We start from the raw sequence: 19,673 nt of genomic DNA on the forward strand, positions 1-19,673 counted from the left end.
AACCTACACGTAAAACCGAAAACAGAAAATCAATAATCAACAAACAGTGAAATTTGAATCGGTTTTGAAAACAGTTTTTGGTCGGAAACGGAAAATTTCACAAAAAGGGCTGAAAGGAAGCGTTGGTTCGTTTTCGTTTCTCTGTCGAGCGGAAACAGAACACACACAAACAAAAACCGAAATTCGATGAAAAAAGCGATGAAAACACACACTCACACACGGAAAAGGAAATGAAAATTCGAAAGTTTAAATCGGGAATCAAAATGTAAAAAAAAAAGAAGTCGATAAACAATAGAGCGGTTTTGACGTTTGAACCGGGGCGGTTCGGATGACAGTAGTGGTGGCGGTGTTGTTAGAAGATTGGTGAAACCGAAGTACGTGTCTGTCTGTATGTGGTTTGTGTGTGCGTGTGTGCGTGAAAACAATCGGAAACATATGTTCAATAGTACCCAGAAAAAATACAGTGTGAAACAACATACACAAGTGTGGAAACAAAAACAGGAATACATAAATACAGGACAAACAAAACCAAATGAGCGAGAGAGGGGTAACGGAATAACAGTAATAGTAGTAATAATAATGATAATAATAATAAAAAACGGTAATAACAAAAATATGTGTGTGCGGACATACCAAAGAGGGTAAATAGAGCATCAGGCGTGACCATCTACAGAAGAGAAGAAAAATAGAGAAAAATCAGTTAGCAGATGAGAAATTTCCTTCTTGGTGTGTTTTTTTCTTCTTTGGGGTGGGGTAGTTCTCGTTTGGTCAGAGAAGGGGGGTTCTGGATTCTTTGTTCTAGTCCTCGGTGGGGGTGTGGCGATGGGAATGGATTCAAAATTTCGGTTTTGCATGATGGAATTAAAGAGATTGAGAGAGTGATATTAGGAACACAACGTTTAGAGAGACAAGGAACAGATAAAGAAACATAGAGGATAGAAAGACGCTACGGAGAGCGATTGTTAGGAGCGATAGGGGTTGCTGAAATGGTATTAGAACTTGAATGGGGAAGCAAGCAATCGGCGGCAGAAGGTCTTCAAAACTTCAAGGTCGTCTAACCAGGAGCGATTCAGCGGAATAGAACGGCGATGGTTTCAAGGGGGTGGGTATGGTAAATCGGTTTCAACGATGAGGGAAGCTCGGAATGCGATGAACATCGAAAACTGGCCAGTTATACCAGTTTTATACCAATTTTTGAAACTGGTATAAATCGACAAAACGAAGTACCCGGCGTATCCTGGTGAAAACAAAAATCTGCTGACCATAGAACGATTCTTGATACATACTACTATCCGACGAGTAAAGCAGCATTGATGGGAATTCGCGAGCGTCTTTCGCTTCAAAACTTTTCACGGAATCGGACGACGTTTACATCGGTTCTTTCGAGATTTTATTTAATTAATAACATTTTATAATTTGTGTAAAAAATAAAGCTTTGTGCCGTTGACAGTGTCAAGAAATTAGAAATCATTATCAATGTCACGAAGATAAGCACTACGGAGAGGATTTTCCTGAGAATCCAAAGAGGAATCTCCACAGAATCCATAGAGGATTCTCCACAGAATCCCAAGAAGGTTCTCCTGAGAATCCGGAGAGGATTCTCCTCAGAATCCAGAGAGGATTCTCCTGAAAATGCTAAGAGAATTCTCCTCAGAATCCTGAGAGGCTTCTCTTGAGAATCATGAGACGATACTCTTGAGAGGATTCTCCTCGGAATCCTGAAAAGATTCTGCTGAGAATCCTGAGAGGATTCAGCTGAAAATCCTGAGAGGATTCTGCTGAAAATCCTGAGAGGATTCTGCTGAGAATCCTGAGAGGATTCTGCTGAGAACCCTGAGAGGATTCTGCTGAGAACCCTGAGAGGATTCTGCTGAGAACCCTGAGAGGATTCTACTGAGAATCCTGAGAGGATTCTACTGAGAATCCTAAGAAGATTCTATTGAAAATCCTTAAAGGATTCTACTGAGAATCCTGAGAGGATTCTACAGCGAATTCTGAGAGGATTCTCTTCAGAATCCTCAAAGGATTCTCCTCGGAATCCTGAGAGGATTCTCCTCAGAATCCTGAGAGGGTTCTCCTCAGAATCCTGAGAGGGTTCTCCTCAGAATCCTGAGAGGATTCTGCTGAGAATCCTGAGAGGATTCTGCTGAGAATCCTGAGAGGATTCTGCTAAGAATCCTGAGAGGATTCTGCTGAGAATCCTGAGAGGATTCTGCTGAGAATCCTGAGAGGATTCTGCTGAGAATCCTGAGAGGATTCTGCTGAAAATCCTGAGAGGATTCTGCTGAGAATCCTGAGAGGATTCTGCTGAGAATCCTGAGAGGATTCTGCTGAGAATCCTGAGAGGATTCTGCTGAGAATCCTGAGAGGATTCTGCTGAGAATCCTGAGAGGATTCTGCTGAGAATCCTGAGAGGATTCTGCTGAGAATCCTGAGAGGATTCTGCTGAGAATCCTGAGAGGATTCTGCTAAGAATCCTGAGAGGATTCTGCTAAGAATCCTGAGAGGATTCTGCTGAAAATCCTGAGAGGATTCTGCTGAGAATCCTGAGAGGATTCTGCTGATAATCCTGGAGGGATTCTGGTGAGAATCCTGGAGGGATTCTGGTGAGAATCCTGAAGTATACAGCTGAGAATCCTGAGAGTATTCTGCTCAGAATCCTGAGAGTATTCTGCTCAGAATCCTGAGAGGATTCTGCTCAGAATCCTGAGAGGATTCTGCTAAGAATCCTGAGAGTATTCTGCTGAGAATCCTGAGAGGATTCTGCTGAGAATCCTGAGAGGATTCTGCTGAGAATCCTGAGAGGATTCTGCTGAGAATCCTGAGAGGATTCTGCTGAGAATCCTGAGAGGATTCTGCTGAGAATCCTGAGAGGATGCTGATGAGAATCCTGAGAGGATTCTGCTGAGAATCCTGAGAGGATTCTGCTGAGAATCCTGAGAGGATTCTGCTGAGAATCCTGAGAGGATTCTGCTGAGAATCCTGAGAGGATTCTGCTGAGAATCCTGAAAGGATTCTGCTGAGAATCCTGAGAGGATTCTGCTGAGAATCCTGAGAGGATTCTGCTGAGAATCCTGAGAGGATTCTGCTGAGAATCCTGAGAGGATTCTGCTGAAAATCCTGAGAGGATTCTGCTGAGAATCCTGAGAGGATTCTGCTGAGAATCCTGAGAGGATTCTGCTGAGAATCCTGAGAGGATTCTGCTGAGAATCCTGAGAGGATTCTGCTGAGAATCCTGAGAGGATTCTGCTGAGAATCCTGAGAGGATTCTGCTGAGAATCCTGAGAGGATTCTGCTGAGAATCCTGAGAGGATTCTGCTAAGAATCCTGAGAGGATTCTGCTAAGAATCCTGAGAGGATTCTGCTGAAAATCCTGAGAGGATTCTGCTGAGAATCCTGAGAGGATTCTGCTGATAATCCTGGAGGGATTCTGGTGAGAATCCTGGAGGGATTCTGGTGAGAATCCTGAAGTATACAGCTGAGAATCCTGAGAGTATTCTGCTCAGAATCCTGAGAGTATTCTGCTCAGAATCCTGAGAGGATTCTGCTCAGAATCCTGAGAGGATTCTGCTAAGAATCCTGAGAGTATTCTGCTGAGAATCCTGAGAGGATTCTGCTGAGAATCCTGAGAGGATTCTGCTGAGAATCCTGAGAGGATTCTGCTGAGAATCCTGAGAGGATTCTGCTGAGAATCCTGAGAGGATTCTGCTGAGAATCCTGAGAGGATGCTGATGAGAATCCTGAGAGGATTCTGCTGAGAATCCTGAGAGGATTCTGCTGAGAATCCTGAGAGGATTCTGCTGAGAATCCTGAGAGGATTCTGCTGAGAATCCTGAAAGGATTCTGCTGAGAATCCTGAGAGGATTCTGCTGAGAATCCTGAGAGGATTCTGCTGAGAATCCTGAGAGGATTCTGCTGAGAATCCTGAGAGGATTCTGCTGAGAATCCTGAGAGGATTCTGCTGAGAATCCTGAGAGGATGCTGCTGAGAATCATGAGAGGATTCTGCTGAGAATCCGGAGAGGATTCTGCTGAGAATCCGGAGAGGATTCTGCTGAGAATCCGGAGAGGATTCTGCTGAGAATCCGGAGAGGATTCTGCTGAGAATCCGGAGAGGATTCTGCTGAGAATCCGGAGAGGATTCTGCTGAGAATCCGGAGAGGATTCTGCTGAGAATCCGGAGAGGATTCTGCTGAGAATCCGGAGAGGATTCTGCTGAGAATCCGGAGAGGATTCTGCTGAGAATCCGGAGAGGATTCTGCTGAGAATCCGGAGAGGATTCTGCTGAGAATCCGGAGAGGATTCTGCTGAGAATCCGGAGAGGATTCTGCTGAGAATCCGGAGAGGATTCTGCTGAGAATCCGGAGAGGATTCTGCTGAGAATCCGGAGAGGATTCTGCTGAGAATCCGGAGAGGATTCTGCTGAGAATCCGGAGAGGATTCTGCTGAGAATCCGGAGAGGATTCTGCTGAGAATCCGGAGAGGATTCTGCTGAGAATCCGGAGAGGATTCTGCTGAGAATCCGGAGAGGATTCTGCTGAGAATCCGGAGAGGATTCTGCTGAGAATCCGGAGAGGATTCTGCTGAGAATCCGGAGAGGATTCTGCTGAGAATCCGGAGAGGATTCTGCTGAGAATCCGGAGAGGATTCTGCTGAGAATCCGGAGAGGATTCTGCTGAGAATCCGGAGAGGATTCTGCTGAGAATCCTGAGAGGATTCTGCTGAGAATCCGGAGAGGATTCTGCTGAGAATCCGGAGAGGATTCTGCTGAGAATCCGGAGAGGATTCTGCTGAGAATCCGGAGAGGATTCTGCTGAGAATCCGGAGAGGATTCTGCTGAGAATCCGGAGAGGATTCTGCTGAGAATCCGGAGAGGATTCTGCTGAGAATCCTGAGAGGATTCTGCTGAGAATCCGGAGAGGATTCTGCTGAGAATCCGGAGAGGATTCTGCTGAGAATCCGGAGAGGATTCTGCTGAGAATCTGGAGAGGATTCTGCTGAGAATCCGGAGAGGATTCTGCTGAGAATCCGGAGAGGATTCTGCTGAGAATCCGGAGAGGATTCTGCTGAGAATCCGGAGAGGATTCTGCTGAGAATCCGGAGAGGATTCTGCTGAGAATCCGGAGAGGATTCTGCTGAGAATCCGGAGAGGATTCTGCTGAGAATCCGGAGAGGATTCTGCTGAGAATCCGGAGAGGATTCTGCTGAGAATCCGGAGAGGATTCTGCTGAGAATCCGGAGAGGATTCTGCTGAGAATCCGGAGAGGATTCTGCTGAGAATCCGGAGAGGATTCTGCTGAGAATCCGGAGAGGATTCTGCTGAGAATTCGGAGAGGATTCTGCTGAGAATCCGGAGAGGATTCTGCTGAGAATCCGGAGAGGATTCTGCTGAGAATCCGGAGAGGATTCTGCTGAGAATCCGGAGAGGATTCTGCTGAGAATCCGGAGAGGATTCTGCTGAGAATCCGGAGAGGATTCTGCTGAGAATCCGGAGAGGATCTGCTGAGAATCCGGAGAGGATTCTGCTGAGAATCCGGCGAGGATTCTGCTGAGAATCCGGAGAGGATTCTGCTGAGAATCCGGAGGGAATTCTCCTCAGAATCTTGGAAGGATTCTCCTAAGAATCCTGAGGGGATACTCCTCAGAATCCTAAGAGGATTCTCCTCAGAATTCTGAGTGGATTCTCCTAAGAATCCTGAGACGATTCTCCCCAGAATTCTGAGCGGATTCTCCTCAGTATCCTGCGAGTATTCTCCTCAGAATCCTGAGAGGATTCTTCTCAGAATCCTGAAGAATTCTCCTCAGAATCCTGAGAGGATTCTGCTCAAAATTCTGAGAGGATTCCCCTCAGAATGCTGAGAGGAATCTCCTCAGAATGCTGAGTGGATTCTGCTGAGAATCCAGGAAGGATTCTGCTGAGAATCCAGAGAGGATTTTTCTGAGAATCCAGAGAGGATTTTGCTAAGAATCCAGAGAGGATTTTGCTGAGAATCCAGAGAGGATTTTGCTGAGAATCCAGAGAGGATTCTGCTGAGAATCCAGAGAAGATTCTGCTGAGAATCCAGAGAGGATTCTGCTGAGAATCCAGAGAAGATTTTGCTAAAAATCCAGAGAGGATTCTGCTGAGAATCCTGAGAGGATTCGGCTGAGAATTCAGAGAGGATTCTGCTTAGAATTCAGAGAGGATTCTGCTGAGAATGCAGAGAGGATTCTGCTGAGAATCCTGAGAGGATTCTGCTGAGAATCAAGAGAGGATTCTGCTGAGAATCTAGAGAGGATTCTGTTGAGCATCCAGAGAGGATTCTGCTGACAATCCTGAGAGGATTCTGCTGAGAATCCAGAGAGGATTTTGCTGAGAATCCAGAGAGGATTTTGCTGAGAATCCAGAGAGGATTCTGCTGAGAATCCAGAGATGATTCTGCTGAGAATCCAGAGAGGATTCTGCTGAGAATCCAGAGATGATTCTGCTGAGAATCCAGAGAGGATTCTGCTGAGAATCCAGAGAGGATTCTGCTGAGAATCCAGAGAGAATTCTGCTGAGAATCCAGAGAGGATTCTGCTGAGAATCCAGAGAGGATTCTGCTGAGAATCCAGAGAGGATTCTGCTGAGAATCCAGAGAGGATTCTGCTGAGAATCCAGAGAGGATTCTGCTGAGAATCCAGAGAGGATTCTGCTGAGAATCCAGAGAGGATTCTGCTGAGAATCCAGAGAGGATTCTGCTGAGAATCCAGAGAGGATTCTGCTGAGAATCCAGAGAGGATTCTGCTGAGAATCCAGAGAGGATTCTGCTGAGAATCCAGAGAGGATTCTGCTGAGAATCCAGAGAGGATTCTGCTGAGAATCCAGACAGGATTCTGCTGAGAATTCTGAGAGGATTCTGCTGAGAATTCTGAGAGGATTCTGCTGAGAAACCTGAGAGAATTCTGCTGAGAATCCTGAGAGAATTCTGCTGAGAATCCTGAGAGGATTCTGCTGAGAATTCTGAGAGGATTCTGCTGAGAATTCTGAGAGGATTCTGCTGAGAAACCTGAGAGAATTCTGCTGAGAAACCTGAAAGGATTCTGCTGAGAAACCTGAGAGAATTCTGCTGAGAATCCTGAGAGAATTCTTCTCAGAATCCTGAGAGGATTCTTCTCAGAATCCTGAGAGGATTCTTCTCAGAATCCTGAGAGGATTCTTCTCAGAATCCTGAGAGGATTCTTCTCAGAATCCTGAGAGGATTCTTCTCAGAATCCTGAGAGGATTCTTCTCAGAATCCTGAGAGGATTCTTCTCAGAATCCTGAGAGGATTCTTCTCAGAATCCTGAGAGGATTCTTCTCAGAATCCTGAGAGGATTCTTCTCAGAATCCTGAGAGGATTCTTCTCAGAATCCTGAGAGGATTCTTCTCAGAATCCTGAGAGGATTCTTCTCAGAATCCTGAGAGGATTCTTCTCAGAATCCTGAGAGGATTCTTCTCAGAATCCTGAGAGGATTCTTCTCAGAATCCTGAGAGGATTCTTCTCAGAATCCTGAGAGGATTCTTCTCAGAATCCTGAGAGGATTCTTCTCAGAATCCTGAGAGGATTCTTCTCAGAATCCTGAGAGGATTCTCCTCAGAATCCTGACAGGATTCTCCTCAGAATCCTGACAGGATTCTCCTCAGAATCCTGACAGGATTCTCCTCAGAATCCTGACAGGATTCTCCTCAGAATCCTGACAGGATTCTCCTCAGAATCCTGACAGGATTCTCCTCAGAATCCTGACAGGATTCTCCTCAGAATCCTGACAGGATTCTCCTCAGAATCCTGACAGGATTCTCCTCAGAATTCTGACAGGATTCTCCTCAGAATCCTGAGAGGATTCTCCTCAGAATCCTGACAGGATTCTCCTCAGAATCCTGACAGGATTCTCCTCAGAATCCTGACAGGATTCTCCTCAGAATCCTGACAGGATTTTCCTCAGAATCCTGACAGGATTCTCCTCAGAACCCTGACAGGATTCTCCTCAGAATCCTGAGAGGATTCTCCTCAGAATCCTGAGAGGATTCTCCCCAGAATCCTGATAGGATTCTCCTCAGAATCCTGAGAGGATTCTCCTCAGAATCCTGAGAGGATTCTCCTCAGAATCCTGAGAGGATTCTCCTCAGAATCCTGAGAGGATTCTTCCAGAATCCTGAGAGGATTCTTCCAGAATCCTGAGAGGATTCTTCCAGAATCCTGAGAGGATTCTTCCAGAATCCTGAGAGGATTCTCCTCAGAATCCTGAGAGGATTCTCCTCAGAATCCTGAGAGGATTCTCCTCAGAATCCTGACAGGATTCTCCTCAGAATCCTGACAGGATTCTCCTCAGAATCCTGACAGGATTCTCCTCAGAATCCTGACAGGATTTTCCTCAGAATCCTGACAGGATTCTCCTCAGAACCCTGACAGGATTCTCCTCAGAATCCTGAGAGGATTCTCCTCAGAATCCTGAGAGGATTCTCCCCAGAATCCTGATAGGATTCTCCTCAGAATCCAGAGAGGATTCTCCTCAGAATCCTGAGAGGATTCTCCTCAGAATCCTGAGAGGATTCTCCTCAGAATCCTGAGAGGATTCTTCCAGAATCCTGAGAGGATTCTTCCAGAATCCTGAGAGGATTCTTCCAGAATCCTGAGAGGATTCTCCTCAGAATCCTGAGAGGATTCTCCTCAAAATCCTGACAGGATTCTCCTCAGAATCCTGACAGGATTCTCCTCAGAATCCTGAGAGGACTGGTATAAAACTGGTTAATTTGTTTTACTACCTTTCATATTTCAAAGACACACATTGCTGAATAGGCAAACCAACGTTTCAAAATTTCAAAAGCATCCTGTATATACATATGGTATAAGCTAATGCATGTATTGTTTAAGTTTTCGATGGAAGTGGTATAAATCAGAGTATATTTGAATGTTCAGAATTAATTTGTTGTAACGCATTATTTGATTTCCTACTTTTTAGAATCCGTTATTTTAGTTCACAGTTTATATTATACAATATATAAACTTTATATCAGCCTAAATGCAACTGGTATAAAATTCCAATATATTTTTATAAAACAATGCACCGATCTGTTTTTCCCGCAAAAAAAAACCTCAACACACCTGATCACCACCCGGACGGAAGCAACAATTTCTTGCAAAATGAGCAAACCGCAAGCCCGTCCCGTTCGTTCCACGGCCTCAGCCACGTCCTGGCAGAGACAAATGACCGCGTTTTAATTAAGTCCCCTCGTCGTGAGGGGACCACCGTTTCCTACCCAGCTACTAAGTGAGTGCAAACCGTGCACAATGATGGCCACAAAGGATAAGAAGGCAGGAATGGGAACCTATGTTGTGCATCGAACTCCGAGAAAAGTGGTGGCGGTGCTGGTGGAACTAGCTAAAAATGAGAATGATGAAGTGCCTCTGATGGCGTGGCGGCGGTCGGAGGTGGTCAACCCGAAGCCACGCGATAAAACCGGATTACGCCAAGCGGCGTCTCCGGCGGGCGGTGAGTTTCGAGGGAAGACCTGGTTAAAAATTTTTGCTAGTGCGAACGAGGGGGGCGAGGGGGAAATTAGTGTCGGCAATCATAACAAAGGCGCGTGGTCCAGTCCACACGGAAGGGAGGGGGAAGGCGCTTAATAGATTTCGTATCGCTAGTTCGTCGACGGTTGGGGAAGAAAAAGGAAAATCTACTGATATAAATTTAATGAATTTTTAAGTGAGAGAAAATAAACTGAAAGGATCCCGCTGAAGGCAACGACTAGGACTAGGATAGGGGGAAAAAGGGTTACGAAAATATAATAAAAATAAATGATAATGAGATGAAGCGAATGAGTTTCGCTTTTCGCTTTTAGATGACGGTTACTGGGAAAAATGACGACGGCGACGACTAGGCAGAAGGGGTACAGCAGCGGTTGTTGGCAGTCTTCTATGAACGTGGTGGGGATGGAGCAAGGGAATATTTCCAGCTGGCAAATTTCGACAAATGGAAACGCGACTGGGGGAAACGCGCTACACAAGGCGCGATTTGGACAATTTGAACAATTGCGAGGGCGTGACTGTAAGCAGATTTTGGTTGCCCCGTTCGGCCGGAGTGCTATCTCTGATGGCACTTTCCCGGGATGGAGTTTTGGGAAATGTGCCTTTTACACTGAAATGGTCTGGAAACAAGGCCTGGAATGAGGCATTTTGGTGGGTTGATAAGCTCTAGCAAGCCTGGAAAGTCAAACAGGGCTGAGTGCATGGTCCAGGCATCAAAGTCTATCCAAAAATAGTCGTTTTCAGCAATTATACCAGTTTTCCGGTAACTGGTATAATTCCATTTTAAAGCTTCAAAATGTCGTTTATGTTGCCGCAAATCGACCCCAATAGGTTACTTTACTTCAAAAGTAAGATTTCATCCGACAACGAGCGATTATCTCGCCAAAGCAACTCCGAAAACCACCCGAAAGACCCCTCCGAGGCATGTCTAGTGTACGGGAAAACTTCTACCCTGGTCCATTCTCCGCAAGCAGTCGCGCGTTGTAATAACATCGTTCATTGTGTTATTGCAATTTAATTTGGATAATGAAAATTATCATTCCAAAAGCTATGCGCGTCAACAAAGATCCGCCAGCTGTCCGGTCCTCGGACTAGAACCAGGATGACGACGGTGAGCAAAATCGTTCACGTAAAGCGATAATAATAAACAAAATGCGACCGTGAGGGAGGGGGACGGCAGGTGGACGCTCAAAGAATAACACAGAAGAGCACGATCTAGATATTTTCCCGCCTTTGATGTCATTTAAATTACTTTTCCTGCGAGCGTCTGCGGGTGCTTTCCTTGGGCAGCCACCGAGCTCGCTCGCGGTGTTATCTCAACAAGACCAAGGAGCCGTTTCATCTGCGAGCGGGTCCCCTTCCTACTTGCGTTCGGTTTCTCCTCCCGCGCGGAAAGCACACGGAACAGGAGAAGAAATTAGGCGGAAATTTCGATCACTCTTTAAAGCGTGCGACGAAGTAATCCCGGGCATCCTCGAACGACGTCGTCGTCGTCAACCAGAAATCAATCCAATCAATTTCACGCCACTTTACTGTGCGAACAATCCTAAGCCATCCAAAGCAAGGATGGAAGCTTGACGATGACGGCGGGTGCGAAGCCAGCGCTTCCGTGGTGTGTTTTCTGATGGTGATGCCAGTTACCGAGTCGTGAAAATGCCACGGATAAAGGATTCCACTTTCCCTGCTTCGATGCATGGACTATTTCCGAAGAACTACCCCTGCAACGGCAGTGGCAGCAGTGGCTGCAAACAACGCCGCCGCCCGAAACCGAATTTAAATCACTTTACAAACAAGTTTATCCCCGGCGTTTGGCATCGGTTGTTTCGTGTGGAAGGAAGGGGAAAGCAGACTCCCGAGGACAAATTTGTGGAAGCTGTGGGTGAAGAGTGCACCAGGGGGATGCCGAAGACATATGCCGATCCCGAATGGAGAATGTCAGTTGATGTTCACTTTATTGTGAGAAAGATTTGCAAATTCAGGAGTCTTCTGGAGTTTAGCGCAGAAGTCTTGTCGACGCCGACTCAGAACTCAGAAGTCTTCTGAACTTCGAGTAGGCAGTCTTCTGAGAGTCGACTCAGAAGTCTTCTGGACCTCCGCTTGTTTTGGAATGTCGACTCAGCAGTCTACTGGACACCGGCTAATGCATGTTGACTTAAAAATTTCTTGATTATCGACTCAAAAGTCCTATGTACGCCGGTTCGGAAGACTTCCGAAGGACTTGGACTCAGAAGTCGTTTGGATCCCGGCTTAGAAGTCTTCTAGACATCGACTCAGAGAACTACTCTTCTTCTACATTGAAGCCTTCTCAGAAAACTTCTGGACATCAACTTCTATTGAAAAGTCTGATGTCGACTCAGACGTCTTCTGGGCTTCGACTCAGAAATCTTTTGAATTTCGACCCAGAAGTCTTCTGTATTTCGAGTCACAAGACTTCTGGACCTCCCCTTGACAGTCTTTTGATTGTTGTTTGAACATCGGCTAAGAAGTCTTCTGGACACCGACACAAAAGTCTAATGCATGTCGACTTAAAAGATTATTGAGTATCGACTTAGAAGTCTCATGTACGCCGGTTCAGAAGTCTTCTGGATTTCGACTCATAAGTCGTTTGGATAAGTCGGTTTACTGAAGTTGTTTAGACGTCGGCTTAGAGATCTTCTAGACATCGACTGAGAGGACTTCTTTTCTTCGACATTAAAACCTTCTGGACAACAAATGGCATGTCTACAGAACATCTATTCAGAAGACTTCTGGACATCAACTCCTATTCATATTCGATTGAAAAGTCTGCTAAATTCGACTTAGAAGTATTCTTCACCTCGGTTGAGAAATTGAAATTCGACTTAGAAATGTTCTGTATGTCGGCTCAGATATTTTTTGAATGTCGACTCAGAAGTCTTCCGGATTTCGAGTCAGAAGACTGCTGGACGCCAACATCTTCTGGACTTCTACTCGGAGGTCTGCTAAATTTGGCTCAGACTAATTCAGGATTTCCGTCGGAAGGCTTCTAGATTTCGTTCTAAAGACCTCTAGACTTCGATCGGAAGTCCTCTAGTCTTAGTTCGGAAGACTTCTAGATCTCTTCAAGACTTCATTTGGAAGTCTTTCAGACTTCAATCAGTAGTCTTCCGAAATTCAATCGTCTTAGCTCTGGAACCCAGAAAAAAACTGTTTGATAAACGTTCAACTGAAGAATGGTGCATCAGTAACATATAAAGCGATTTTGTTCACGTTCAAAACATTTGTAGCGCTCTGTCATAACAAGACAAGTTCAGGACTCGGACTTCACTATCCATTTGAGTAACAGAGCACAGTTTATGTCTAGTGTCGCATGTGTATCGCACATTTGTAATGTTCGATTTTGTCGAATTGGCTCCCTACATGAGGTCTGTAGCGTTCTATTTCATTTTTTGAAGAGCTTCCAACAATAAGACGTATAGACGTCAAACTAGCTTTCAAACACAAATTCTAGCAACGTTCTCCATCAACCAAATGCAAATTTCTACTCGGGATCTTCATCCTTCGTCTGGCAGCTTGGCAAGGCACAAGTGGAAGCTCGATAACGAAGAGCAAATAACGAGTTGCTGCAATTTTCTCGCTTTTCTCCTTATAACTATCGACGCGACGGGAGCCTGGATGGAACGACGTAGTAGGACCGACTGACTGACTAACAGTGTCTTGTCTATATCGAAGCGAAGAGAAGGCTAGGCCCCGAGGTTGCTTTCCTTTTGTTAGCGGAAGAAAAACTTTCCGCAGGTCGCGAGCTTGGTGCTTCGCGCGCTGAAGTCAAGTTGATTGCAGCAGTCGGTTTCGGGAACGACAATAACAACAAAAGAAGGTGCCAGGATAAATCACTCAACAAGCGTGCGAACTTTTTCGGAGCGCTTGGTTTGCCGAAAACTGATGGGTGGAAAGGAAAAGTTTGATTTATTGGTGGAGCAACAGATGGGAAAGAATTGTTCGCGCGGAAGGTTGGTTTGCGACAATGGAATCGTCAATCGAGGAAGAATTTTCATCGACTTCGAAGTCTTTTGGACGTGAGTTCAGAACAATTCAGGTCTTCGGCCCGTTACTCTTTTGAGCGTTGAAGTATTCTGAACCTCGACTAAAAAGTTTTCTGGACTTCCTGTGGAAGTCTTCTGGTCTTCTGGACTTCCTCTGGAAGTCTTCTGGTCTTCTGGACTTCTACTGGAAGTCTTCTGGTCTTCTGGACTTCCTCTGGAAGTCTTCTGGACTTCCTTTGGAAGTCTTCTGGACTTCCTTTAGAAGTCTTCTGGACTTCCTTTGGAAGTCTTCTGGACTTCCTTTGGAAGTCTTCTGGACTTCCTTTGGAAGTCTTCTGGACTTCCTTTGGAAGTCTTCTGGACTTCCTTTGGAAGTCTTCTGGACTTCCTTTGGAAGTCTTCTGGACTTCCTTTGGAAGTCTTCTGGACTTCCTTTGGAAGTCTTCTGGACTTCCTTTGGAAGTCTTCTGGACTTCCTTTGGAAGTCTTCTGGACTTCCTTTGGAAGTCTTCTGGACTTCCTTTGGAAGTCTTCTGGACTTCCTTTGGAAGTCTTCTGGACTTCCTTTGGAAGTCTTCTGGACTTCCTTTGGAAGTCTTCTGGACTTCCTTTGGAAGTCTTCTGGACTTCCTTTGGAAGTCTTCTGGACTTCCTTTGGAAGTCTTCTGGACTTCCTTTGGAAGTCTTCTGGACTTCCTTTGGAAGTCTTCTGGACTTCCTTTGGAAGTCTTCTGGACTTCCTTTGGAAGTCTTCTGGACTTCCTTTGGAAGTCTTCTGGACTTCCTTTGGAAGTCTTCTGGACTTCCTTTGGAAGTCTTCTGGACTTCCTTTGGAAGTCTTCTGGACTTCCTTTGGAAGTCTTCTGGACTTCCTTTGGAAGTCTTCTGGACTTCCTTTGGAAGTCTTCTGGACTTCCTTTGGAAGTCTTCTGGACTTCCTTTGGAAGTCTTCTGGACTTCCTTTGGAAGTCTTCTGGACTTCCTTTGGAAGTCTTCTGGACTTCCTTTGGAAGTCTTCTGGACTTCCTTTGGAAGTCTTCTGGACTTCCTTTGGAAGTCTTCTGGACTTCCTTTGGAAGTCTTCTGGACTTCCTTTGGAAGTCTTCTGGACTTCCTTTGGAAGTCTTCTGGACTTCCTTTGGAAGTCTTCTGGACTTCCTTTGGAAGTCTTCTGGACTTCCTTTGGAAGTCTTCTGGACTTCCTTTGGAAGTCTTCTGGACTTCCTTTGGAAGTCTTCTGGACTTCCTTTGGATGTCTTCTGGACTTCCTTTGGAAGTCTTCTGGACTTCCTTTGGAAGTCTTCTGGACTTCCTTTGGAAGTCTTCTGGACTTCCTTTGGAAGTCTTCTGGACTTCCTTTGGAAGTCTTCTGGACTTCCTTTGGAAGTCTTCTGGACTTCCTTTGGATGTCTTCTGGACTTCCTTTGGAAGTCTTCTGGACTTCCTTTGGAAGTCTTCTGGACTTCCTTTGGAAGTCTTCTGGACTTCCTTTGGAAGTCTTCTGGACTTCCTTTGGAAGTCTTCTGGACTTCCTTTGGAAGTCTTCTGGACTTCCTTTGGAAGTCTTCTGGACTTTCTTTGGAAGTCTTCTGGACTTTCTTTGGAAGTCTTCTGGACTTTCTTTGGAAGTCTTCTGGACTTTCTTTGGAAGTCTTCTGGACTTCCTTTGGAAGTCTTCTGGACTTCCTTTGGAAGTCTTCTGGACTTCCTTTGGAAGTCTTCTGGACTTCCTTTGGAAGTCTTCTGGACTTCCTTTGGAAGTCTTCTGGACTTCCTTTGGAAGTCTTCTGGACTTCCTTTGGAAGTCTTCTGGACTTCCTTTGGAAGTCTTCTGGACTTCCTTTGGAAGTCTTCTGGACTTCCTTTGGAAGTTTTCTGGACTTTCTTTGGAAGTTTTCTGGACTTCCTTTGGAAGTTTTCTGGACTTCCTTTGGAAGTCTTCTGGACTTCCTTTGGAAGTCTTCTGGACTTCCTTTGGAAGTCTTCTGGACTTCCTTTGGAAGTCTTCTGGACTTCCTTTGGAAGTCTTCTGGACTTCCTCTGGAAGTCTTCTGGACTTCCTCTGGAAGTCTTCTGGACTTCCTTTGGAAGTCTTCTGGACTTCCTTTGGAAGTCTTCTGGACTTCCTTTGGAAGTCTTCTGGACTTCCTTTGGAAGTCTTCTGGACTTCCTTTGGAAGTCTTCTGGACTTCCTTTGGAAGTCTTCTGGACTTCCTTTGGAAGTCTTCTGGACTTCCTTTGGAAGTCTTCTGGACTTCCTTTGGAAGTCTTCTGGACTTCCTTTGGAAGTCTTCTGGACTTCCTTTGGAAGTCTTCTGGACTTCCTTTGGAAGTCTTCTGGACTTCCTTTGGAAGTCTTCTGGACTTCCTTTGGAAGTCTTCTGGACTTCCTTTGGAAGTCTTCTGGACTTCCTTTGGAAGTCTTCTGGACTTCCTTTGGAAGTCTTCTGGACTTCCTTTGGAAGTCTTCTGGACTTCCTTTGGAAGTCTTCTGGACTTCCTTTGGAAGTCTTCTGGACTTCCTTTGGAAGTCTTCTGGACTTCCTTTGGAAGTCTTCTGGACTTCCTTTGGAAGTCTTCTGGACTTCCTTTGGAAGTCTTCTGGACTTCCTTTGGAAGTCTTCTGGACTTCCTTTGGAAGTCTTCTGGACTTCCTTTGGAAGTCTTCTGGACTTCCTTTGGAAGTCTTCTGGACTTCCTTTGGAAGTCTTCTGGACTTCCTTTGGAAGTCTTCTGGACTTCCTTTGGAAGTCTTCTGGACTTCCTTTGGAAGTCTTCTGGACTTCCTTTGGAAGTCTTCTGGACTTCCTTTGGAAGTCTTCTGGACTTCCTTTGGAAGTCTTCTGGACTTCCTTTGGAAGTCTTCTGGACTTCCTTTGGAAGTCTTCTGGACTTCCTTTGGAAGTCTTCTGGACTTCCTTTGGAAGTCTTCTGGACTTCCTTTGGAAGTCTTCTGGACTTCCTTTGGAAGTCTTCTGGACTTCCTTTGGAAGTCTTCTGGACTTTCTTTGGAAGTCTTCTGGACTTCCTTTGGAAGTCTTCTGGACTTCCTTTGGAAGTCTTCTGGACTTCCTTTGGAAGTCTTCTGGACTTCCTTTGGAAGTCTTCTGGACTTCCTTTGGAAGTCTTCTGGACTTCCTTTGGAAGTCTTCTGGACTTCCTTTGGAAGTCTTCTGGACTTCCTTTGGAAGTCTTCTGGACTTCCTTTGGAAGTCTTCTGGACTTCCTTTGGAAGTCTTCTGGACTTCCTTTGGAAGTCTTCTGGACTTCCTTTGGAAGTCTCCTGGACTTCCTTTGGAAGTCTTCTGGACTTCCTTTGGAAGTCTTCTGGACTTCCTTTGGAAGTCTTCTGGACTTCCTTTGGAAGTCTTCTGGACTTCCTTTGGAAGTCTTCTGGACTTCCTTTGGAAGTCTTCTGGACTTCCTTTGGAAGTCTTCTGGACTTCCTTTGGAAGTCTTCTGGACTTCCTTTGGAAATCTTCTGGACTTCCTTTGGAAGTCTTCTGAACTTCCTTTGGAAGTCTTCTGGACTTCCTTTGGAAGTCTTCTGAACTTCCTTTGGAAGTTTTCTGGACTTCCTTTGGAAGTCTTCTGAACTTCCTTTGGAAGTCTTCTGGACTTCCTTTGGAAGTCTTCTGGACTTCCTTTGGAAGTCTTCTGGACTTTCTTTGGAAGTCTTCTGGACTTCCTTTGGAAGTCTTCTGGACTTCCTTTGGAAGTCTTCTGGACTTCGTTCCAAAGTTTTTTGGACTTCGTTATGAAGTGTTTTGGACTTCGTTACGAAGTGTTTTGGACTTCGGTACGAAGTCTTTTGGACTTCGTTACGAAGTCTTTTGGACTTCGTTTCAAAGTGTTTTGGAATTCCTTCCGAAGTCTTTTGGACTTGTTCTATGAACCAGATGAGCTTCGAAGGGCCCATATAGCCGAGGCGGTAAACGCACGGGTATTCAGCATGACCATGCTGAGGGTGACGGGTTCGATTCCCGGTCGGTCCAGGATCTTTTCGTAAAGGAAATTTCCTTGACTTCCTTGGGCATAGAGTATCTTCGTGCCTGCCACACGATATACACATGCAAAATGGTCATTGGCAGAGGAAGCTCTCAGTTAATAACTGTGGAAGTGCTCATAGAACACTAAGCTGAGAAGCAGGCTTTGTCCCAATGAGGACGTTACGCCAAGAAGAGAGAAGAGAGAGATGAGCTTCGAAGTACAATTTCAAGAGAAGCTTTCAAAATACTTCCAATCAGCTGACTCCAATGGACCAACAGTTCACAAAAAGCAGTTGAACCAACGTTTTCAAAAGAACGCTTTTCATCCATAGGACGTTTCAACTCAACCGCTTTGATCCATCATCGTAAATACTTTCGCACAGAAAAAAAACCTCAAACATTTACAGCTGAGAAACAATTTCTTAAGGCTCTTTTCCACCGTTCCTCGCCCACCACCAACTCCAACTTTGGCGCACTGGAAAAATTGCGAAAAATACTTTGTGCATAATAATAATCAAAATGATTGCGTTTTTACGTTCGCCTTTCCCCCCGGAGTCCAGACGATCCCCTCTCAATTTCCACCACCAGCGACCACCGACGCAATGCAATGGTCGGGAATGGACCGACCGACTTTCACGTTTTCATTTTTTATTATTTCTTAATATTTTCCCTCCCGCACAGTCCACAGTTCACATACTTCGTGGCAATGCGACGGCCGGCGGTGGAGAAAACTTTTGTAATTCACCCACTCGAAGTTATGGTGCCATACCGCACCGTGGTTCCCGCATCCCCTCGTTTGCGAAAGAAACCTGAGGGGGGAAGGACACTGAGAAAACTTGTCTTGTAAAAAAAAGAAGGACAGAGACAAGCCGAATCGTTTATGTAAATCGAGGACGATTCGCTCCCTTTTGCGGTCCACCATCTCATCTCGGTCGGTCGGGGTTAGTCCGCGCCACGGAGGAGCAACAACTATGCAGAAAAGATAATTTATGCTGCAATAACAGACCGCAGCTTCTCCTGGTCTTAATATCTATTTATTTTTTTTTGTCGCTTGTCTCTTCTCGAGGCGAGTAGAGGCGAGTCGAGTCGAATCGTCCTACGCGAAGAAGTCCTACTGCCAACGAGGGCGCGGACCATGCTATGTGGCGGCAGGACGCGCTAGAAAAGTTTTAGTTCAAGATTAAGATTAAGCAGAGCAGAGCATGCGGTCGTCCTGTAATGGCGACAAGTTTACCAGGAGGGCGATTTTTCCTTGCTCTTGCTGCGGTGTCTTTAAAGAGTGGGGTAAGATTGAGTTGAAGCGGTTTCAACTGGGGTACAAGTTGTCGCGGGCTTCGTCCAGAACTCTTCAGGACTTCGTCCAGAAATCTTCCGGGTCAGGAATTTGCTCCTCTCTAGAGCCACCAACTCCCGCCAACTGGACAGAAGTTGAGAACTCCGGAAGCCTTCCGGGCTTCGACCAGGCTTTGTTCAAAAGTATTCCGGGCTTCTTTCAGAAGTCTTCCGGGTCATGAATTTACTCCTCTCTGGAGCCACCAACTCCCGCCAACTGGAAAGAAGTTGAGAACTCCGAAAGCCTTCCAGGCTTCGTAGAGAAGTATTCCGGGCTTCGTTCAGAAACCTTCCGGGTCATAAATATGCTCCTCTCTGGAGCCACCTACTCCTGCCAACTGGACAGAAGTTGATAACTCCGGGAGCCTTCCGAGCTTCGTCCAGAAGTCTTCCGGGCTTCGTCCAGAAGTCTTCCGGGCTTCGTCCAGAAGTCTTCCGGGCTTCGTCCAGAAGTCTTCCGGGCTTCGTCCAGAAGTCTTCCGGGCTTCGTCCAGAAGTCTTCCGGGCTTCGTCCAGAAGTCTTCCGGGCTTCGTCCAGAAGTCTTCCGGGCTTCGTCCAGAAGTCTTCCGGGCTTCGTCCAGAAGTCTTCCGGGCTTCGTCCAGAAGTCTTCCGGGCTTCGTCCAGAAGTCTTCCGGGCTTCGTCCAGAAGTCTTCCGGGCTTCGTCCAGAAGTCTTCCGGGCTTCGTCCAGATGTCTTCCGGGCTTCGTCCAGAAGTCTACCGGGTTTCGTCCAGAAGCCTTCAGGGCTTCGTCCACAAGTCTTCTGGGCTTCGTCCAGAAGCCTTCCGAATTTCGTCGTTTGGAAGACTTTCAGGCTTTTCTA

General features: G+C 46.0%; 1 protein-coding gene across 9 annotated transcripts in view; it reads right to left on the bottom strand.

Annotated features, from left to right (window-relative positions):
• The window catches only part of LOC109400406 (polypyrimidine tract-binding protein 2), a 1,522,650-nt gene that overhangs the window by 119,982 nt on the left and 1,382,995 nt on the right, over positions 1-19,673 (bottom strand). For all 9 annotated transcript variants that reach the window (XM_062846598.1, XM_062846603.1, XM_062846594.1 and 6 more), the window contains one exon: positions 634-667. In XM_062846598.1, the coding sequence (XP_062702582.1) occupies positions 634-667 (34 nt within the window). The remainder of the gene's footprint in view (positions 1-633; positions 668-19,673) is intronic.

The sequence above is a fragment of the Aedes albopictus genome, chromosome 1, assembly GCF_035046485.1.
Source record: "Aedes albopictus strain Foshan chromosome 1, AalbF5, whole genome shotgun sequence".
In the NCBI taxonomy this organism is placed as follows: Eukaryota; Metazoa; Arthropoda; class Insecta; order Diptera; family Culicidae; genus Aedes; species Aedes albopictus.